This window comes from Mirounga leonina, unplaced genomic scaffold, assembly GCF_011800145.1.
Source record: "Mirounga leonina isolate KUSES-001 unplaced genomic scaffold, KU_Mleo_1.0 Mir_173, whole genome shotgun sequence".
Classification (NCBI taxonomy): Eukaryota; Metazoa; Chordata; class Mammalia; order Carnivora; family Phocidae; genus Mirounga; species Mirounga leonina.
Window position 1 is genome coordinate 35,920,013 of NW_023270447.1, and position 24,333 is coordinate 35,944,345.

At 36.5% G+C, this 24,333-nt stretch overlaps 1 protein-coding gene across 1 annotated transcript in view; it reads left to right on the top strand.

The window, feature by feature from the left end:
* The window catches only part of NEGR1 (neuronal growth regulator 1), an 849,377-nt gene that overhangs the window by 549,642 nt on the left and 275,402 nt on the right, over window positions 1–24,333 (top strand). Inside the window, exon 4 of the mRNA XM_035018274.1 lies at window positions 17,265–17,396. Within this exon, the coding sequence (XP_034874165.1) occupies window positions 17,265–17,396 (132 nt within the window). The remainder of the gene's footprint in view (window positions 1–17,264; window positions 17,397–24,333) is intronic.

The window sequence follows — 24,333 nt, forward strand, 5'->3', positions numbered from 1 at the left end:
ACTGTTGACCTGGAGATAGGGTCAACTCATACAGGTTAAGGGCTCAGTCTCACAAAACTGCCCCCCCACCCCGCCCCACTGCCCACCCCACTGCAGACACCAATCACAAGCCTGAGGCCACCAGTACTTCTGAATGACTGGCTATAATTGAGGGTTCTAATGCACTCCAATTTGGATTCAACAATTTGCTAAAACAACTTGCAAAATTTGGAGAGGAACTCTACTTATATTTACTGGTTTTTTATAGAGGATACAAATAAGCAGCCAAATAAAGAGGTACTTTGGGCCCAATCCAGAAGGATCCTGAGCACAGGAGCTTCTGTCCCCGTGGAGTTGGAGGTGTACCACCCTTTCCACATATGGATGCATTTGTTAACATGGAAGCTCTCTGAACCCCATCATTTAGGGGTCTTCATGGAATTTTCATTATGTAGCTGTGATTGATTAAATCATTGGCCATTGATGATTAATTCAATTTCCAGCCCCTCTCCCCTGGGGAGATGGTTTTGGGGGATGGAATGAAAATTTCCAAACTTCTAACCAATTTTTAGACTTTCCAATGAACAGCTCCCATTCTGAAGAAATCTGGGGGCCCACCAAGAGTCAGTTCATTAGAACAAAAGATGCTCCTATCACCTGTATCCCTCAGGAAATTTCAGTTTTAGGAGCTCTGTTCTAGGAACTGAGGACTAAGATCTTTTTATGATACCACACCCAGAGACCAAAGTGCAATGAAATTCAAACCCGAGAAAGATGAAAATAATAGTAGAGTTAGTAGTAGTGGTTAAGTAGAGTAGAAGTAGTGGTTGCCTGGATATGGGAGTCCAGGGGATGGGAGAGCTGGAGGGACAGATTACTACTATCTAATAGAAGCAAGATCAGCATTTACACATTTTACGTGTTTATTCTCATACCCTTCTCTTGTGCATAGACCATCTCTTCTCTTTCCTATCTTCAGACATACAATAAATTATCCTATTTTCATAAATATTATACATAATTAATTCTCTATTCATTTATTTATAAAACACTTATTTTATTAATCATTTACTGGATAAAATTAAGCTGCATTAAGGGATTTAAGAAGTAAAATACGATCTCTGTCATTAGGAGCTAACTTATCACTAGTATAATGTTTTAATGATAATTCATCATGCCCATAATTTTTGTTTTATCACTTTGTTGATAAAAACCCTCCAACAGCACCTCACTATACTTAGAATAAAATAAAAACTCCTTACCTGTAGGAAAACCATATGTGAACCGACTTCTGCTCTCCATTCTCATCTCACATTTCTCTTCCCCTTGCTGGAATTCTTTCTGTCCCTCAAACCTGCCCCCTCTTGTTCCTGCCTTGGAGCTGTTACACCAACCATTCCCTTTGCCTGGATCATTCTCTCCTGAGTCTTTACATCGATGGGTCCTCTATGACATTAAAATCTCAGCTTAAATGGCCTTTCAGGACCATCAATTCCCATTCATCCAGTAACTAGGCAGTTACTATCATGTCACTTTATTTCCATGGTTCTCAACTGGAGACAACATGGCCCCCCAGTGGACACTTGGAAATGTGTGGGGAAAAAATTGGAGATAGGGTATCTAGTGGATAGAGGCCAGGGAGGCTCGAACCATCTTACAGCATACAGGACAGCACCCTCCCACACAAAGAATTATAGGGGCCCAATTTTCAGAAATCTTGCTCTATTTTAATTCCATGCTCATCATATATAAATTGTCTAATATTCTCTTCTGTATTTACTTTTTTCTTTCATTTTTTATACCTTGATAGACTGAAAGTCCAATGGAAACAGGAATGTTAAGTGTCTTGTTCATCTTTATATTCCCTGCTCTTAGGGTAATGTTTTGTCACTAAATATTTACTGAATGACTGAATGCCACCGAATGCTTCCTTTGAAAGCATTCTATATGACTTGTGGAGTATTTCTGCAAATGACCTCCATCATCAGCTGAACCCATGTTTTTCCCAGAGTATGTTTTGAGACTCTAAGACAGGGGAATCAACTTTACATAAGTTTTAAAAAAGAAAAGTGACATGGATACCAGAAATCTTCAGGGAAGGAAAGTTGCCAAGCACACATGATTTTTTAGTAAAATTCTTTTCATAGCTTTGAAATAAATCTACTTTCCTAAATCTCTGGCAGGGTCAATGATTTGTGTTTAAATGTGCAAACTTGTTGCATCTGTGATTTCTCCTCTGTTGTGCTATAAATAAATTAACACTTTTATCTAATCTGACTCGCTTCCACCTGTTATATTTGGAAGGCTATTGCAGTGCTAGCGGCTGTTTTCTCTGAAGAAATGACTATTGACCTCACTGTTCCAAGTAAAGATAATAGTTTTAACTGTTGATTTCCTGCAGGGAACGAGTTCACAGGAAGCAAGGATTGTGAATAATGGTGCTCACATTTAGGCAGATATGACGAAACTGGATGTTTGGGAGTCATGGAAGCATCTATCTAGTAGCTTTTGTGAAACAAACCAACAAACCTGATTCTACTTTATTTTTTAAAATATTTTATTTATTTACTTGAGTGAGTGAAAGAGCATGAGCGGGATGGGAGGACAGAGGGAGAGGGAGAAGCAGACTCCCTGCTGAGCAGGGAGCCAACACAGGGCTCCATCCCAGGACCCTGAAATCATGACCTGAGCTGAAGGCAGATGCTTAACCGACTGAGCCACCCAGTCACCCCTCTTCTTTATTTTGCCCAATATTTTTTTTATTTTATTCTTATGTTAATCCCCATACATTACATCATTAGTTTTAGATGAAGTGTTCCATGATTCATTGTTTGTGCACAACACCCAGTGCTCCATGCAGAATGTGCCCTTCTCAATACCCACCACCAGGCCAACCCATCCTCCCACCCCCCTCTCCTCTAGAACCCTCAGTTTGTTTTTCAGAGTCCATCGTCTCTCATGGTTCGTCTACCCCTCCGATTTCCCCCGCTTCATTCTTCCCCTCCAGCTACCTTCTTCTTCTTCTTCTTTTCTCCCTTTCTAGTAGCTGCTTTGATACTACAAATATACCAAAGACAAAAATCATGGCTGATGAAATGAGATCAGGTAATTTGTTTAGACTTACTTGACTTTAGGCCCCTTAAAGAAATATGTACTGATAGGTTTATATGTTTTGTTTCTTAGTTAAGTTTTTGTAATTTAATCAAGAGTTCCTAGGGGGGAAAAATGTCTTCAACTAAAAGAATAATTGATAATGATGGGAACTTTAGGCATGAGGAAAACCAGCAGTGGATATGTTTGATAGTTGGCAAAGCTTTTGATGCCATTTAGCACATCACCCATGCATAAGCATGGATCATTTATACACTGCTCTCTGATTTAGCTATGTAGACATAGGGATTTATGGCTTCAGAAGAGTTTTATTTTCCTCCTTTTGCATAGAGGTAGCATTGATAGAGTTAATAGATTGTATCACTTATACTGAACCTATATATTCCAGTCACCAACCCATATATTCCTCCGTAACTGTCCCAATGTTGTACAATAGAAACACTTGTTTTGTTATTTAAAAAAACATTTAAGTGCTATTGGATATCTATCATCTCTGCATTTACTTTTTCTTCAATACAGTTATCATTTTCTTATTTTCTCTTACAATCATATAGTAATATCTGATAATCAAAAGGAGAATGATTATATTCCATTGTATACCTTTATCACAATGACATTTTCAGCTTAGCTTTCTTCTTAGTCAACAGACACTATATGAGATATAGTCATCATGTTGAGCACATGCTCCCTTATGAGTTCATGATATTATATTTTGTAAAACTAGAATTTTTTGAATCCTCAGTCCTCTAAAGTTTCTGCCTTTCTCACTTTGGTCTTGACATTTCAAAAATAGCGGGATGTATCTAGTCTTTCCAAAAATGTTGGAAAGATAAGGAATGCAATGTTGATAGGTTTCTCCATCACTGGTAGCCTGAGTCCCCTGAAGATGATGATAATAATTGCTTTGCTTCTATTTTTTGATATTAATTCCAGATCCACCAAGAAGAGGGCAGAGGTATTAGGGTTGGGGGAAAGAGGCAATGATGGTCAAACTCTGGAAAGTCAAGGCAATTCATTACTTTGTATATTAATTCTTGCTTTGTTCTATCATTCTTTCATCCAGTTACCTCTCATTCTTTAACTTAAGAAATGTAATGAATATTTTTATGTATTAATAAATCAGAACATTTGAGTTCCCCAATTTTCTAAGTTAATGGCTGTAGGGAGAGTAGGGAGTTGAGAACAGACCCTTCTCATTAGACCTTATATATCATCATGTTGGTTCACATTCAAGAAGGGCTGGCCCAAACAATACTTTTGTTGAAAGCAAAGTTTTGGCATGTTTGGGGCAAAACCATGAAGGATTTTAGAACTCTTTCCCGAAATAGTAGCACAATTTTATTACCTCAAACTCTTTTCTGAGCTACCTTGTAACACAAATTCTTACTTTATCCCTTTTCCTAATACCAACCCAAATATGAGGTAAACAGTAATTTTTTGCTCATACCAGAAAATCTTATGGATTTTTTTTATGAAGTCCTGTAAGAGAGATCAAGGGATTGGAACAAATAGGCAGACTCTTAAACATAGAGAAAGGGATACCTAGTTTACTGGGAAGAGAATGGAGTATAAGAACAGACTAGAGAGACGCATATAAAGGGGACAGAAAAGGAATAATGAAAGGATTACTGCTTTGATTTTTTTTTTTTACTTGCCACAAGTGTTTTAAAAAATGACAGGAACCTATATACATTCTGTGATACTTTATGTGCTGTTTGAGGATAAATAAGAGAAACAAACATTTAGAATTTGTAAAAAATGGAATGAAAAGTCAACCAATAATAAGAGGCAATACATCAAACTCCAAGAATTTTAAATATAGTTAATGTCCCTGAACAGACAAGATCTGCCTTTACTGCCTTCATATGCCATCTGTATTTGTTTGCTAGGGCTGCCATAATATAGTACCTCAGACTGTGTGGTTTAACCAAGAGAAACTTATTTTGCAAGATCAAGGTGTTGACGAAGGTGGTTCCTTCTGCAGGGTCTGAGGGAGGGTCTATTTCCAGCCCCTTTCCTTGCATGGTAAATGGCTCTCTTCTCATGGAGCCTTCACATCAACCCTCTGAGCATGCCTGTGTCCAATTTCTTCATTTTATATGACACCAGTCATACTGATTCAAGGCCCTTTATTTTAACTTAATCCCTGCTTTAAAGACCCTGTCTGCAAATAGGGTGACATATCTGCAAATAGGGTCACGTATGACTTTTGAGGGTTACACAGTTCAGCCCATAATATTCAACAATGTTTGCTAAAAAGTATTTATTAAAGAATTTTTTTTTCTGGAACACAGTACTATTTCATATTAAGCACAGCTTTAAAAAATAGTGGTAGATTGAGTCTTTGCCCTTGATGAAAATTTTTAAAAATATATATACGAACCATGAGAGACTATGGACTCTGAGAAACAAACTGACGGTTCTAGAGGGGAGGGAGGTGGGAGGATGGGTTAGCCTGGTGATGGGTATTAAAGAGGGCACGTTCTGCATGGAGCACTGGGTGTTATACGCAAACAATGAATCATGGAACACCGCATCAAAAACTAATGATATAATGTATGGTGATTAACATAACAATAAAAAATTAAAGAAAAAAAAGAAAAGTCAAAAAACTGTAAAAAAAAATATATATATATATATATATACACATAGGAGAGTTATGGCACATAATTGGGATTAGCTCTGCAGCCTTCATAGGCACTGGGCTGTTTCACGTGACAAAAGAAGAGCGTCGGTAACTGGAATTTACTCAACAAGAATGATTCTAGGAACAAAACAATTCCTATTTTGCAGATGCAAAAGTAAGGAACAAATACGTTGAGGGACATATATATAAGGCCATACAGTAAGTTACAGGCACAGTGGAAGTGTAAGGCAATTTCCTGATACCCAGTTGAATCTTCTATATCTGCAGCTATTGTCACTTGGGGAAGATGGTTTTATTAGACTATAGCATAGGTTGACGAGTTCATCCAGGTAAGTTACAATACTTTCAAATGGAACATAATAGAGGTTTCACATGGTTCAGGCCAGTAACATATGGCTCCGTTCGTAGAGCCGTAAATAATACTTAGCAAGAAATGGGTTCAACCTGGACAGAGCAGAACCTAGTTGCAAACAACCCTATTAACAGTAACAGCCAGTTCCTTTGCAAGCACTCCTTTTTGTAATTTACCCCTCTTGAAGAAAGTGTGTGTGTTAGGGGTAGGGCTGGGAAGGAGGTAGAGAGGCAGTTCTTTCCCAGTATAAAGTACAGTATGTTATCTCACTTTCCTTTCCTTTTTTTTTTTTTTCTGATTTAAATTTTGAAAGGAAAAATAATGATTAAACTTGCCATTGGAAAAGGAATCACTTGTCTTCCAGGGAAAATGCATCTCAAATCACCAACTATAGAGAGGCCAGAAAAATAGTCACATAATCCAAACTGCGTGATGGCAGTTAAGAAAGGATCTGTTAGTACAATGCTGAGTGAATTAGATCCCTACCTGATAGGGACAGGCATATGTGTTGTGTCTTTTTCTTTACACTATTAAACTGCTTTTCTACCTCTATAGGCTTTGCTTAACAAAATCAAATTATGTTGTGGGATCTGACAACCTAATCCTTACCTCTTAAATACAAACACTATACACACTGAATAATACCTCATAATTTCAATGTTATTTTTATTAATAGTTTTTATCAATAAAAATATTCATTTTGAGTGCCTGAGTGGCTTAGTTGGTTAAGCGTCTGCCTTCAGCTCAGGTTATAATCCCAGGGTCCTGGGATCCAGCCCCACATTGGGCTCCCTGTTCAGTGGAGAGCCTGCTTCTCCCTCTCCCTCTGTTGCTCCCCCCTGCTTATGCTCTCTCTCTCTCTCTTCTCTCTCAAATAAATAAACTAAAATATTTAAAATACATATCTTTGTTTTAATTTTATTGGGATTTGCAAAGGGCTTTATATATTTTTTTTTAAGTTTTAACTTATTTATTTATTTATTTATTTATTTATTTATTTATTTATTTAGAGGGGGGGGAGAGAGGTGGGGGAGGGGCAGGAGGAGAGGGAGAGAGGCTCTTAAGCAGACTCCATACCCAGGGTGGAGCCCAATGCAGGGATAGATCTCACAGCCCTGAAATCATGACCTAAGCCAAAATCAGGAGTCTGACGCTTAATAAACTGAGCCACCCAGCGTCCCAGTTTTATACATATTCTTACACTCAGTGCTCATAATAGCCTTGTGAAGTCAATATTGTTTTCTTTGTTTATATGACAAAATTAACCCTGAGAAAAGTTAAAAATTGACCCAGATCACTGAAACCTAGTGCATCTACTCTGAAGCCCACAGTCTTAATTACTTCCTTCTCTATTATTGTTATAAAATATCTTTTTTTTCTTTTTCCTTTTTCTGACAACACCATCCATAAGAATACATTTTGCAGTAACTGTGGGTATATATCTACTTCCTCAAGAAGCTAAATGACTTAGAAGTGTCACCATGTTCAGTCACTTAAATGCTGTTTGATGATCTTGAGGTGGTGTCCCAAACATTACGGCCTTCCTATTAGATACCATCCCTCCTTGTTTTCTGTATGCTGAGCCAATATTTCTGCTTGTACACAAAGTAAGATCCGAAGGCTCCATGGTAATAGCCAATAGGAAATCATCTAATCTATTTGATTCTAACACAGTTCTATTCCATTTTATGTAATATAGCTATTTTCCAAATAGCTTGTGCTATTCTTATTTATGATGTCCTGGTCTGTCCACATATTACTTAATGATCCTGAAAACACCATTAAGCATAGAGACATCAAAAGTATATTTTCCTTTATCTTGGCTTTAAATTTCCTAGCAGCTTAGAAAAGAGAGAAACAGTTTACAAGATCATGGATCATAATATCAAAGCAAATTAGGATGTCAGAAGCAGAGCTTTTCCTGGTACTAAGATGCACAAAGAATTTCTCCCATGGATCCTCAGAAAGTCGATACATCGATTATAACAGCAGGACCTCAGTAACTTTTCTGATAAAAATGTGATAAGAAGTCTCATACGGCCTTTCTTATATTGGCTCTCAATGAAGACTGGTGTGATAACACCAAAGCAAGGTTTGGTAAAGGAAATTCAATCAGAACCAAAATAAAGTAGTGCACGTTTACAGCTTTTTATGTACCAGCTTACTCTGAGAAGAAAAAAATTTAAATAGCTAAAGAAATGAATGAATTTCCTTCAGGTAATCTTTTATGAATACTATTTCTGTGAACTTGTAATAATAATTAAACACCAAAGAAGTCAAAGTTCTATTCTCTGGCCAGAGCTTGGAGTAGAGAATATATTATTCACAGAAAGCCCTAGGTCACAAAGCTAGTATAATAAGATGCTCAAATGGAACCTTCAGCTGAAATCCTAAGGCAACAGATAGCAAAATGAGGTGTAATTCACATCACCTCTATGGAACTTCTAAAATGTGATTAACCAAGAACCAAATTAGAATACTCCTAAAATTCTCTCCTTCCCTGTAGGACTGAAAGCACTGGAAAACAGGGGTTTTGATGTGCCTTCTTAAGAGAGAGCTGTGTGCTACAAAATGTCCACCTCCTTGCCGATATTTGGCATTGCAAATCTCTTTAATTTGTCCATTTTAGTGGATGTGTGGTAGTATGTCCATGTCTATGTCTGTGGGTTTTGACAAACGAGTCCTCACATATCCGTGCCCACAGTCAAGATATAGAACCGTTTCATCTCTCTAAGAAATTCCTTCATGCTGCCCTTCTGTAGTCCACCAGCCTTCCATCCCCCAACCCCTGGCCAAATCTGATCTATTCTTTACCTCTACAGTTTTGCTCTTTCCAGAATGTCCTATACACGAAACCATACATGTAACCATCTGAGTCTAAATACATTTAGTAAAATGTATTTGAGATCCATCCAAGTTATGTATGTATGAATAATTTTATTGACAAATGGTATTGCATTATATGGAGTTACCACAGTTTGTTTACTAATTCACTGGTTAAAGTGACATTTGGGTTGTTTCCACTTTTTAATAATTGTCAATAAAACTAATATAAACAGGGGCACTTGGGGGTTCAGCCGGTTGAGTGTCAGACTCTTGGTTTCGGCTCAGGTCATGATCTCAGGGGTTGTGAGATCGAGCCTAGCATCGGGCCCTGTGCTCAGTGCCGAGTCTGCTTGAGATTCTCTGTCTCCCTTTTCATGCATGCTCTCTTTTTCTCTAAAATTAATTTTTAAAAGCTTAAAATAATAATATAAACATTTGTATATGGACTTTTGTGTGCATTTTTCTAGGAGTGAGATTGCTAGGAACATGGTAAATGCATGTTTAATTTTATGAAAAACTGGTAAACTGTTTTCCAAAAGGACTATATCATTTCACATTCCCACCAGCAATGTAGGAGAGCTGGAGATGGTCTGCTTCCTGCTAGCACTAATCCATTTTTGTTTGTTTTAGCCATTCTAATACATATACAGAAAAATCTCATTTTGTTTTTTTTTCCTAATATTCTTAATGACTAATCATGTTCATTATCTTTTGAGATGCCTATTTACTATCTAAGTATTTTTATTTAATAAAGTGTGTTTAAAATTTTTGCCCATTTCTTCATTAGGTTGTATGTTTTTACTGAGTTTTGAGAGTTCCTATATATTTTGGATATAAGTCCTCTGTCTAATATGTAATTTACAAGGTTTTCGCCCATTACGTGGCTTGCCATTAATTAATGGTGCTTTTTGCACAGCAAACATTGTTTACTTTTGATGAAATCCAGTTTATCAGTATCTTCTTGTATGGCTGTCTCTTGGTGTCATATCTAAGAACCCTTAGGCCAAGTCAAGGTCATAAAGATTCTCTCCTTTGTTTTCTTCTAGAATATTTATAGTTTTGTGATTCACATTTAGGTCAATGGTAGTTGCTGAGTTACTTTATGTGTAAGATGTGAGATTTCGGTCAAAGTGGACAGTCTTGCCTTGACCCTCATCTTGGATGGGACACTATTTACCCTTACATCATTAAATATGAGATCAGATACAGGGTTTTCATAAGAGTTTTTGTCAGGTTGAGAAAGTACCATTCAATTCTCAGTTTCCTGAAATTTTTTATTATCTTGAATGAATATTGAATTTTTTCAATGATTTATCTGCATCTAGAGAAACTCGTATATTTTTGTTGTTCTTCTTAATATAGTGAATTACACTGTTTAATTTTTTTTAGTTGTACAACCAGCCTTTCAATCCTGGGATAAACCACACTTGGTCATGGTGTATTATCATTTTATTTATTTATTTATTTATTTTAATTTTATTTATTTATTTGACAGAGAGAGACACAGTGAGAGAGGGAACACAAGCAGGGGGAGAGGGAGAGGGAGAAGCAGGCCTCCCGTGGAGCAGGGAGCCCGATGCGGGGCTTGATCCCAGGACCCCGGGATCATGACCTGAGCCGAAGGCAGATGCTTAATGACTGAGCCACCCAGGCGCCCCTGTATTATCATTTTAAATATCACTGGATTTGTTTACTAAATATTATTTGTCAAAATATTTTTTTAAGATTTTATTTATTTATTTGACAGGGAGAGACACAGCGAGAGAGGGAACACAAGCAGGGAGAGTGGGAGAGGGAGAAACAGGCCTCCCCCCCAGCAGGGAGCCTGATGTAGGGCTTGATCCCACGACCCTGGGATCATGAACTGAGCCAAAGGCAGACGCTTAATGACTGAGCCACCCAGGCACCCCTCAAAATATTTTTGTGTCTATAAGTTTTTTTTTTTCCCTTTTGGCATCTTTAATTTGATATTAAGGATAACGCTAGCCTCATAAAATGAATTGGGGAAATCTCCCCCTCCTTCATTTTCAGAAAAACTTTGTGTATGTGGTATTATTTCTTCCTTAAAATCTTAATAAACATGATCCTGAAGTTTTCTTTGTTGGTAATTTTTTAAATTACAAATTCAATTTCTTTTCATGAATGTATATTGAATATTCAGATTTTTCCTTTTCTTCTAAATCAGTTTGAAGATTCATGTCTTCCAAGGAATTTGCCCATGTCATCTAAATTCTTGAGTTAAATGGTAGGTAGTTTTTCTTCTTAATATTTACTTAGTAGCCATTCAGTATAGTATAGTTAGTATAGGAATGGCCTCTTTTTCATCTCTGATATTGGTAATTTGTGTGGTCTTTCTTTTCATTCTTTAACAGTCTGGCTAAGTTTTATCCCTTTCATGATCTTTTGAGAGACTAGCTTTTGGTTTCATTGATTCTATTGATTGTCCATTTTTAACTTTGCTGATTTTCACTATTATTTCCACAACTCTATTCATTTTAAGTTTTTTTTTATTTTTCTAGCTTCTTAAGGTTGAAGCTTGCAGGACTGATTTTAAACTTTTATTCTGATGTACTGTTGTCAACTGGATTACATAGTTTCAGACAAGAAGTCTGAAAAATACTTATTTCTCTTTCTTCATATGTAATGAGTATTTTGTCTCTGGCTGCTTTTTGGATTTTCTCTCTTTCTCTGATTTTCAGAAATTTGATTATTATGTTGCTGTTGAATGATTTCATTTGTGTTTATCCTCCTTGGAGATTTTTAACTTTTCGGATTTGCCATTTTATTGTGTGCATCAAATCTGGAAAATATTCAAACCTTTATTTCTTCAAATACTTTTTTCTACCCACTTCACAGGGCCCCGATATCCATATATAAGAAATTTTTATATTGTTCCATATGTCACTGAGATTCTTCTATTTAATTGGTTATTAGTACTTTTTTCTTCCTCCGTCAGGTTGGATATATACTATATACTCTTGCTATGCTTTCAAGTTTAATATGTTTTCCTCAGTGTCTAATCTGCTGTTAATTTTAGCCAATTAATATTTCACCTGAGATAGTTTGTGTTTCAATGTCAAGAATTCTCACTGGATTAATTTTTTTTTCTATTTTCCATTCCTTTCCTCATTATATTCGCATTTTACCCTAAATACTTGAACATAGTTATAATGGGGGCTATTTTGACATCTTTGTCGGATGGTTCTATCATCTCTATCACTTCTAGATCTCTTTCTGTTGACTGATTTGTCTCCTAGTTATTGTTCACAGTTTCCTGCTTATTTGAATATGCAGTAATTTTTTAAATTGGATGCTGAACATTGTGTTGTTAGCTTGTTGGTTGTCTAGGGTGTATTTTAGTCCTTTAAAAAGTGTCCTTCCTTTTTCTTACATGAAGCTATATAATTTAGAGATAATTTTGGTCAATTGAACCCTGTTTTTAAGCTTTAATTTTTTTTTAAAGATTTTTTTTTTATTTATTCATTTGACAGAGAGAGAAAGAGCACAAGCAGGGGGAGCAGCAGACAGAGGGAGAGGGAAAAGTAGGCTCCCTGCCAAGCAGGGAGCCCGATGCAGGGCTTGATCCCAGGACCCAGGGATCATGACATGAGCCGAAGGCAGACACTTAACAGACTGAGCCACCCAGGCGCCCCTGTTTTAAAGCTTTAAAGAGCAGGTCTAGAAGAGTCTTTGCTCCAGCTTTTTTTAAAGTCCCACTACTAAGACATAAGCCCTCTGGAGTATCCAGTGAATAATTACAGAGGCCCGCCCATTCTGGTCAGAGATCAAATGTCTCCTCAACTTGTTCAAGCTCTAGGAATTGTTCAGCATACAAATTCTGCAGTTATTCTTTTCCCAACATTTTGGGATTTCTCCCTATGCATGTACAGCCTCGTCTGCAGTAAAGACAAGGAAGCACATGTAGATTTCTATATTTTTTTTGTCACTGTGTGTTCCTTCTCTCTAGAACTCTGCACCACTACATCCAGCCCCTGTGGCCTGCCGGAATTCCAGTCTTTCTTAGCACAAGTCAACAAGATCACTGGGCACAGGGAGATAGAATGTTATGGAGATCAATTGTAGGGCTGCCCTTGTTTGCTTCAGGGATCACAGTCTTCCGCGGCCTGTTATCCAATGTCTGAAATGAGTTGTTTTATATATTTTATCCATTTCTCTAGTGGCTTATGGCAAGGAGGTAGGTCTGATCTTTATTCCTAAATGTAACTGGGAGCAGAATCCCAGAGTTCTTTTTAAAATATAGTATTTTAAAATATTCAAATTTGTTGTACTCTTTTACCTGTAGCACTGTAATTATTCTTTAAGTCAAAGGGCAGACATGTTCCTTCAAAGCCATGCAAGGCCTTCCACTACATGAATGCTCTGGCCTGAACACATTTTTCAAAGTTTTTCTTGAAGTTATACCAGCACAATTATGACAGCATAGTATCTATAGTTACTCCAAATATACTTATCACTTTACTGAAATTGCCTGCTTATATTTTTGTTTCCGCTGTAAACTATAAGCTCTTTGAAATGAAAACAGTTTTGTTCACTAGTCAGTGATCTTGGCACAAATAATGTCATTTGATGGAAGGCAAGAAGGAAATGATTGTGAGCTGACTTAAGAACTTTTCTTCATTAATGTCTGATGGACTATTATATATATAAGTAACAAAACAAATCAAAATGCTGAGCTTTTTATTTACTGGTTGCTTTTGTATGCTTCTGAAACCTCCGTTGCAATCATTTCAGTAGGTGGCTTCCATGATTTTATCTACCCATACATCCTGCTCTCATTGCTTCTTCAAACCCCACTACTTCTGGGCTCTAATAACACTTCCGCAAATCACATTACCTGTTAGGTTTGCAGTACATTCTCCTAAAAGGCATTTGCTTCCAAAAGAATGTCTTAATTAAATTTATTTTTCTGAACTTCACTCATATTTTTCAGAGGTATTAATGAACTCAGCAAATTTATCAGTTCGACCACACATTTTCTTTTCCTGATGTCTTTGAAAATTATAGGCAGATCACAATTTGTATGTGCGAAATAACTGCAAGTTTACTGAACAAGTGTGGTTGGTGGAATAATGGCCCCCAGAGATGTCCATGTCCTAATCCTGGAAACTGTGACTATGTTACCTTCTATGGTAAAGAGACTTTTTAGATGTGATTAGAGTTAAGAACTAGAGATGAGGAGATTATCTTGGATCAGGCAGATGGACTCAGTGGAATCACAGGAGTCCCTAAAAGTAGAAGAGGAAGGCAGAAGAGTCATTCAGAGAGATGCACCTGGAAAAGAAGCCCTGAAGATTCAAAGTGAGAGAGCACTTAACCCACCATTTGCTGGCTTGGAAGATGAAGGAAGGGGCTAAGAGGCAAGGAATGAGGGGACCTCCAGAAGCTAAGAATGGCCTTCTACCAAGGATATGAGGTTCTCAGTACCATAGTAGCAAGAAACTTAATTCTCCCAATGACCTGAATGAGCGAATGAGCCTCCAGAAAGGAATCCTGCACTGCTGACACTTTGATTTTAGTCCAAGGAGGCCCTGTATGAGTTCTACATTTCTGCTGTAACAAATCACTACAAAGTTAGTGGCTTAAAACACGTCTATTTTACACTTCTATAGTTCAGAAATTGGATACTGGTTGTACTGGATTAAAAGGAAAGTATTGACAGGCTGTGTTCTTTTTTTAGTTCTGGAGGAGAATCCATTTTTTTTGCTATCAGCTGAGGGCCATTCCCAGTTTCCAGAGGACACAGCTTTGGCTCGTTCCACTTGGCTTGTGTTCCACTTCCTCCATCTTCAAAGTCATCTGTGGTGAGAAGTCACCACACTCACATCTCACTGACCCACTCTTCCACATGCTACACTTAAAGACTCATATGATTGGACTGAGCCCTCCATCATAGTCTCTTTATCACAAGGTACTTAACACATTTGCTAAGTCCCTTTTTCCATGAAAGCTAATAGAGTCACAGACTCCAAAAATTAGGATCACGAAGATCTTTGGAGGACCCTTTATTCCAGTTACCATGGACCTCTTCTGGACTTCTGACATAGAGAACTATAAGATAATAAATTTATATGGTTTTATACCAGTAAATTTGTGGTCATTTGTTATGGCAGCTATGGAAAACTAATAATTCAGAGATCAAATCAATGTCCACATGGTACTTTATGTTCTGAGAGCAAAGATTACACATATATGGCCTAATTTAGTTCTTGCAGTGAAGAAGCATTTTTATTATTACCATTTACAAGTGAGAAAACTAATGCAGCATTTCAGTGGCATACAGATCAGGCATGTAGGTTTTGGAATTCTTACTTTCATATCAGTCACTGGGTCCATTAACAAGATATTTAACTTCTTTTACCATATAGAATCCTATTCTATATGACAGAACCTACCTGATGCATTTACCTAAGGTTAACTGAGGAATTCATAATGAAAAGCCTTTATCAGAGAGCCTGGGTGGCTCAGTCACTTAAGTGTCTGACTCTTAATTTCAGCTCAGGTCATGATGTCAGAGTTGTGAGATTGAGCCCCAAATCAGACCCCACAGTCCGCAGAGAGTCTGCTTGAGATTCTCTTTCCCTCTGCCCCTCCCCCCACTCATACTCTCTCTAAAATAAATTAAATCTTTAAAAAAAGGAAAAGCATTTATCATGGTACCTTACACATAATAAGGAATCAATAAAAGGTAAATATTAATTTTATTTATGGTGTCATGGATAACAATTGTTTGAATAAGAAAATTAATCTCTAATGAAATGTCATATTTTCTGGACTTTCTATCATGTTATTTTTCTTTAATGATATAGTCAACAAATGTTCGTAGAGCCAATATTAAATATTGAATAAGATGTAGCCTTTTATATCAGAATTTTTTTTAAAGATTTCATTTATTCAGAGAGAGAGCACAAGCAGGGGGAGCAGCAGAGGTAGAAGGAGAAGCAGGCTTCCCGCGGAGCAGGGAGCCCGATGCGGGACTCGATCCCAAGACCCTGGGATCATGACCTGAGCTGAAGGCAGACGCTTAACTGACTGAGCTACCCAGGGGCCCACACAGAATTTTTTTTAAAAAGATTTATGTATTTATTTGAGAGAGAGAGAGAGAACATGGATGCACAAGCTGGGAGAGGGGCAGAGGGAGAGGGAAAGAATCTCAAGCAGTCTCCTCGCGGAGGATGGAGCCTGAAACCAGGCTCCGTCTCAGGACCCTGAGATCATGACCTGAGCCGAAGGCAGTTGCTTAACGACTGAGCCACCCAGGCACCCCTAAAATTGAATCTTCTTACTAGTTTTCTAACTTCTACAGCATTATGTAGTGTGGCAAGAGACTAGACTAAAAACAGAAATAAGGTTGACTTTTGAGAACAGACCATTTAATGGAATCATTGTATCATTTTCCAGTTCTCTTTGGTATGCATTGAAATGTGATTTTTCAAGACTTGTGTAAGAGTCGCCCCCCCAGCCCCAGAAATTACTCATTCTTCCTCCACCGCATCTGATAATCAGGATCCCTCCTGCCTGAGTCTCTGCTTTCAAATAAATCAGAATTCTATTATTTCAGAAAGGAGTACTTTTTTTCAAATTTCATTCATTGGCAATTGCTTTTTTCATCTTTGATTATGTCCTTATATTTTTACTCTAATGATATTTTTAGTCAAATAAGAATATTTTCCCTGGGATATTAAAAAATAAAGATAATTTAGTTTTTACCACCACTTAACTCTTAGTTTGAGAATCATATTTTTTCCTGAAGTTTATTGGATCGATTATATATAGTATATACAGTGTGCCTCCCTTAAAAAATTAATAATTTTGGAAACTGAAATGCAGCAATGGTTTAATGTATCTCTATACTCTTATCAAGCCATCTGGCTTGAAACCTTGAGAATGAGTATGAAATGTTCCCAAAAGAAAAGCAACATTTAGTTAGGTTAAGTGTCAGCTTGCTAGCTTACACTGTATAAAAGTCAATATGTACCAAGCCATATTAGTAAATTTCATCTACACTGCTAGAAGGTTGTTGAACTCAATTACAGAAATGTGTAGAGCTCTATTTGATGTGTGAGGAGGTTAGGAGACTGCAATCAATTAAAAAGAACACATGTATATCCTGTTCAGGGGAAACAGTTGTTATAGTATCCCTTGTTCAGTTTCTGCTTTTTTCTCTGACTTTTCCTCTGAACATAGGAGAACAAAGGGTTTAATAATTCCCCAGTTTCTTTTGGGATTGTTTTGTCAGCAGTATCTAATAGGAAGACATGAGATTGTTATTTTATTTGAATGAAGCCTCAGGCGGCTACAATTAAACATGCTATACTTTTTTTCTTGTAGCAAAACCATTTGAAAATGGACAATATTTAGACATTTATGGAATTACAAGGGACCAAGCTGGAGAATATGAATGCAGTGCGGAAAATGATGTGTCATTCCCAGACGTGAAAAAAGTAAAAGTTGTCGTAAACTGTAAGTCCTGTAATCTTTTGTCAACATAACTTTAGTGAAAAGATAAATATCTGAAATACACTGTGTGAATTTATGTTGCTTTTTTTTAAGAGGTGCTCTTATTGATAAAGACCACCTATTGATAGTGAAAGTGTGTTCATGTTAGAATATCGATCAAATTGTTTTATGTAACATTAGTTTTCCCAGGTAATGCCACAATAATTCAGTTTGATGTGCAGATGAAAACGTTTCCAATAGTGTTGTAGTCCCTGGAATTCTAAACTACGGTATCTCTGTCTCTAGAGTACTGTAGACACATGGCATTTTCTTTGTTCTCATGAGTTTCACCTGGAGTATGTTCTGAATAAATTTAAGTGTGAAACTCCTAATCAAACTCGATGGAAATTAAATATGCTGGTCTGTACTCAAGGAGAAGAGCTATTGTGGCGATATTTCTATTACTTGGGTTATTTAATTCTATTTGATTTGAAAAATATTGAGAAAATGAATCAAGAATTTTCCCATGAGCATCATTATTAGGGAGTTAGAATAATGAGAGATACCTGCAGAACTACGAATGCCATTAAGTTACACCCTCTCTACATGCATCTCAAACACTGATATAAGATGTTTTTCACTAACATCCTATTTTATATCTTATGATCCCAATAGCAATGACTGAAATAGTCTGTACTCTTCAAAAACACCCCCTTATTAGTCTTTCAAAAGTTTTCACATTGTTTAACTTACTCAAATAAGATACTTTTAGGATAACAGTATTTTACTAAAGGTGTTTACAAGCTACAGCTTCCAATTTTTTTTCATTCCACTTATATACCTTTCTGTATATGGCCATTGCTAGTAATATACATATCATAAGGAGAAGGAATCATTCCAAATATATTCCAAAATGCTTAAACTAAGTAGTTTTTTTTCCATATTAATATGAATCTGTCAATTTCATGGGCTAAAAAGTAACTATGAAAACACACCTGGCAATGGAGTGTCTGCCAGGGCAAATCATTGCCATCAACTAACATTTGTGACTAATCTATATATTTGGGGTTGAACTATCTCTTTGAGACTGAACAAATGTGCATATTACTGGATCAAGAGACAGTTTCTGGGGCAGAATTTCTCATATTCTGTAGACAGACTTTAGCAGATTCACCCAAGAGGCTCACCAAAAATGGAAATCAACTCTACTAAATCAGAATTTATGGGGTATATGACCTGGAAATCTACATCTATAATAAGTTTCTACTGATTCTCGGGACTCATGTTGCAGGGGGCTACTACTGCTCATCCCTCTGGAACTCGCTGAAATAAGAGATAATAAGCAAGTAAAAATTCCTGATTATTTTATCACTAACTGTATTTATCTGAATAGGAGTCTACTGATTTTATTGTTGGAGGGTTGGAAAAAGATGTAAAGAAGTAATATTTTTAGCAGTAAACACTAAGAAATGAAAAGGTAGAGTCAAACTCTCAGATAAGCAAGGCACCCCTCCCCCAGTAATGCAGCCCCTCCAGCCCCCAGCCCCAAAAGTCTCTAAAACAATGTCTCTAATAGGGATAGAATCAAAAACCCAGCTGTTGTATGGGTTTGGGTCCATGCTCCATGTATAAGCCATACTTTCCTTTGTATTCCACACTTTCTCTTTCATCCTTTTTATCCTTCTGTCTTTAATTCCTTGTCACTTATCATTTAATCAGATCCTCTTTTTTTCCCTGGAAAAATGGGAACCTGAGACAGAAAAGTCAACTAAGGAGGCAGACATGTGAGAGAAACTGAAAAGAAAAATATACCAACCAAATGAGTCAACATCTAAAGGATCTGGGTGGAGAAGAGAATCTACTTATAAAGCAGAAGGACAGAAACTGGGGAAACAAAATGTCAAGAACTGTGAAAGATCTGCCACAGTTTCATGGATGCTGACAGAAAACAGAGACAAAGGGCCGTTTGTTAGTTACAGTGATAGCAGTAGCCAGAGTATCGTCATATTTTTTGCATCAGGTCCCCAAGCTCCAGTTACTACAGGGTGATATGATGAGGGCTAGGTGAAACCTATACACACAGTGGGTTTATGTCATAGCTGAAGCTCCCTGAGCTTAGGAAATTCAATTTTTTTTTTATAATGGCAGGAAGCAAACCTGCCCTTTGCTGCAGAGGGAGAACTTACCTTTATTATACTGGACTGTAAACAAACCTGCTGTTTGCTCCGTGGGGAAAACTACTTCTGTCTTTCAAGAATGTTCACTCTACAAACATTCTCAAAAAGATAGGAACAAAAGCAAGTGTTCAGTGTCTCTGCTTCCAAAATGTGCAGAAACAGGAGAAACTTATGGCGAATTATCTCTCAACACAGGACAGGAGCACGAAAGTTTGAAGCAGAGCCTAGAGATATTCCATTAGCTGAAAGGGATGCTTCAGTGGCCTTTGTAGGGTGCCAAAAACCTAAGAAGAGGTAAGAAAAGGGCGCCTGGGTGGCTCAGTTGGTTAAGCGACTGCCTTCTGCTCAGGTCATGATCCTGGAGTCCCTGGATCGAGTCCCGCATCGGGCTCCCTGCTCGGCAGGGAGCCTGCTTCTCCCTCTGACCCTCCCCCCTCTCACGTCCTCTCTCTCTCTCTCATTTTGTCTCAAATAAATAAATAAAATCTTAAAAAAAAAAAAAGAAGAGGTAAGAAAGAAGACTTTGTTAACGACTTTTAAATTAAAGAAGGAAAACAGGTAGGAAAAGAAGAAAAGTTAAAAAAAAAAAGTTAAGGAGGTGCTTTTTAAATTATAGCTACAGGGGTGCCTGGGTGGCTTAGTTGGTTGACCGTAGGACTCTTGATTTCCACGCAGGTCATGATCTCAGGATGCGCTCCAGGCACAGCAGGGAGTCTACTTGGGATTCTTTCTCTTCCTTTCCCTCTGCCCCTCCCCCTCCACACTCTCTCTCTCTTTCTCTCTCTAAAATAAATAAATAAATCTTAAAAAAATAAATTATAACTACAGACTATCTTTTTTAAGAATTAATTTCAGTTAGATAAAGTACAGTCATAAATGGAAATATTGGTGCTAACATTATATTAACATAGCTCACACCTTTTTAAAAAGTGAACCCAACAGGACTTTTTAATGATTTTAAACAGTTTTGTCTTCTGCTCTTTCCCAAATTATACCTTTAATAGCTCACCTTTCCCTAAATGTGCCATGAAGAATTGTGTTTAATACTGATTGGCTAATTAAATTTACACCTGTGGAATCAATATTTTATGTAAGTGATGAGTTCTGTTCAGACTTCTGGTCAAGACCTAAATTTTGCCTTAGTTTGGAATGGTTATGTCACACAGATAACAGTGATTTTTAAGCCATGTAAGTGTATAAGTGTATGCCTATATATGGTCCTGGTTGTGAAGAGGTTTGGAAAGTGTTAATTTTGTGAATTTGTCCCTTTAAAAATAAAAAATCGAGCCATATCTATGGATTTTACTGAACTGATTTCCCAAAGGAAATTAGCCAAAGCCTACTGAATAAACTTCAGTTTGTCAAATCCCAAAATTGAGCACAGTGGTCTATGTTACCAGCATGGAACTGCACATCTCCTGATAACGTGATGATTCCCTGAAGACAGAATCGTGCCAAGTTGAAGGCAGAGCTTCTTTTCACTGTTATTAATCAATATGATGTGCATATAGAATTGCAGTAGCTTTGTGAGTTATAATTTGAAGAGAAACTTTGTCCCTTTTCCCAAATGGGGTTCAAGATGAAATGTAATAAATTTTCATAAGCTCTGGTAGATTCGGTTATGTGGTAAGTTAATTTAAGAAAGAGATTTAGGTTCCCTTCAAGTTAGAAATGTTTAATATTTTACTATTTATATAAAATGTCTGACATATCATATATATATATATATATATACATACACACACACACATATATATAAACCACATGCATACAATAAATAACCTATTTGCCACATACTTTTTACCTATAGCACTTTGATGTGGATTTCTATTCAATTTAATTAAACAGCAATTTAGTGGAATGATTAATATAATTGACTTATTTTATATAGGTTGGGCAAGTTGTTTGAATAAATCAGCAAATTTTGAATTATTTACAGAAAGTCTTACTATAGATAGGAAGAAGTTTATAGGATAGTAAGATTCTATGCAAAGCTTGTTTCTGAGTAGGGAGATTTTATAGGTGATTTTTCTCCTTCTCTTTTGTATATTTTCTTTTATTCTTTTATATATACATATAAATTTATATTTGTATTATATATACATATAATACATATAAATGTATATTTGTATTTATATTTATGTAAACATATATATATACACATCTACATACATATACATGTAAGTATGTGTACAATTTTCTTGTCAAATTGAAAACAAACAAAAACAATAAAAAGGAGTTGTGAACTTTATCATAACCCGATCTTGAGAGATTAAAACGCATACATACACAAAACAAGAAAGAACAAATTTTTAACTAGTTGAATAGCTAAGCCAGAGGGAGCTAGTGGATTAGAGTTGAACAGACTCTCTGTTTTAATTGCATCTGGATTCCATTCGTAGAAGCAGCCTAGAAGATTCTAGTCCCATAATTTTAATTGTTAACTAAAAATGGAAGAATGAATGAGTTCCAGAAAGCTAATAGGTTCAACTGAATTGGGAAAGACAGAAACCTATGAAAATCTGGTTTGGAAACAAGAGACCAGAGTCTAGAAAATCAGCAGTGTTGACCCATTGGAAGCCAAAGCTAGAATCTGGAAAATTTAGAAAGTATCAAAGACTAATAAAATAATGTAGATCTCTGTAGGGAAGCAGGATCCCAGGTATTAGAAATCAGGAAAGCCTGTAAGACCTAGCCCTTCAAAATGAATGTGTCAGGAGAAGGGGTGGGTTCTCTGATCTTGTGACAGGATGTTTGTTCTACATACTATTTATGTGTATTCTTTCAGTTAGTAGTAACTCTGGATAATAGTGGGCCTTATGGTTAGATATTACTTATTTGAAAGCCTGTTGTATAATTTAATGGGTTTTCAGACCTTGGGAAACCACTTTACCACTATGAGTCTCAATTTTCAATTCTGTAATTTAGGGCAATAATACATAATTATCAAGGTTTGGGTAAGGATTAAATGAAATGATGTACATATATGGTGTCTGGCTCATTGTAGGCAGTTGAAAAAATCTCTCTCTCTCTCTCTCTCTCTCTCTCTCTCTCTGGATATATTTACTCCAGAATGTAAGCTCTATGCAGTAAGGGATTTTCCTTTCCTTTTACAATGATGTGTTCTTATCACATAGTACATCACCCGGTCCATAGGAGGCACCCCCCAAAATAGTCGTTGATTGAGCGAATTATTAAAAAGATTGGTGTTCTCCTAGTGAACCATTCTACTAGACAGAAGAAAAAAAATACTATGTTTGCTCCACGATTCCATTTTTTCTTCCAGGACAATAAGTAAATAGTATGTTGAGTGATTTACTTCCAATACAATTTTTTAACCAAATTTTTCAGGTGGATTTAACAAAGATAACCTGACATTTATATAATGCTTTCACCCAAATAGAGGAAAGACTAATTTCATTTTTTTGCAGATAAGAAAATTGAGGTTCAAGGAGATTAAAACATTTAATAACTTCCCTTATTTTCAAGAACAAAACAGACATGAACAAAAGAAGGATAATTAACCAGAAAAAAATAGAGTCAACCAGATTAAGGTAAAAGAGATCTAGACATTATTTCGATTTTCACTCGTGACAGTCAGATTTTATATTGACTATTTTATTTGGTATCAGAAATTGTTTTGCACACACAATTTCTAGTAAAATAGAATTGAATTTTCTTCCTATGGTCAAACGGTAAAGATATTTTTGGGTGTACTGTGAACTAAGTTTTCATCCAATAAATCATAGGCACATATTTGTGCATTATTTTGCATCTTATACATATTCATTTATGCAAATGTGCACTTTATCTTCCAATATAACTAGCTCCAAACATGTGGGAAAGAATGTACCAATTAGTGTAACTTAGTACAATTGTATCAAAGCTTGAAATGAGGGGCCACTGGGGAGAGGGAGGAGGAGGAGGAAGCTTTCTAGGGAAATGACCAGTTTTTTTAGTCTATTCATAAGTTATCTCCAAAACCTTGGAAGTTAGGCAGACATCTCAGACTTAAGACTGTAAGAAATTACAGATGACAGACAAGTACATATCACCTCAAATAAAGAGAAAATCCCAGCATTCAGAGTTGGAATGGGTAAGATACTATTGTAGAACCAGAAGAAAAATGAGTATTATTTGAATTCATAATTACCACATTAGCTTTTATTTCTGTCTCCATTTTATGCCTCTACCTTTACTTTACATTTACCTCATCTTTCACATTTGCTTATGATTTAGGCTACTGTCCTGTACTTTATGTTTTATTATAAGCTAGTTAACATTTATCTGAAACAAGGCAGAGCATAAAAAAATGCGTAGTGTTGTCCGTTAAATAAAGTACTAATTCATATGCCATTTCTAGAGTAATAATGAAGCACTTCAGTAAATCTGCATTGATAGATGTATTTATTTACCTATTTACTTATTGCTTACCATGACATTATCAAGGTTTTAGGGCCTGGGATATTGGTCTTGAAGGAAAGGAGAAAGATAAGAGAGACACATAGTTATAGTGTGGTAAGTGCTTTGATAAACCATCATTAAGTACTACACAAGGCTATCAGAAAGGCACAAGATACAGCCTTGAGGTATAATGGAAGGCTTCTAAGAGGACTGATCCTGATGAAATCTGAGGATAAAATGGAATTGGACAGATTCTTTTTTTTTTTTTTTTAAAGAAAATCAAGGAAAGGGAAGTCTCACACAGAAACAGCAGTTTTTGCTTAGTCCCGTAGGAGTCAGGCACAAGACACTGCTTGGTCTGGTGGCTGCAGTGAGCTGGC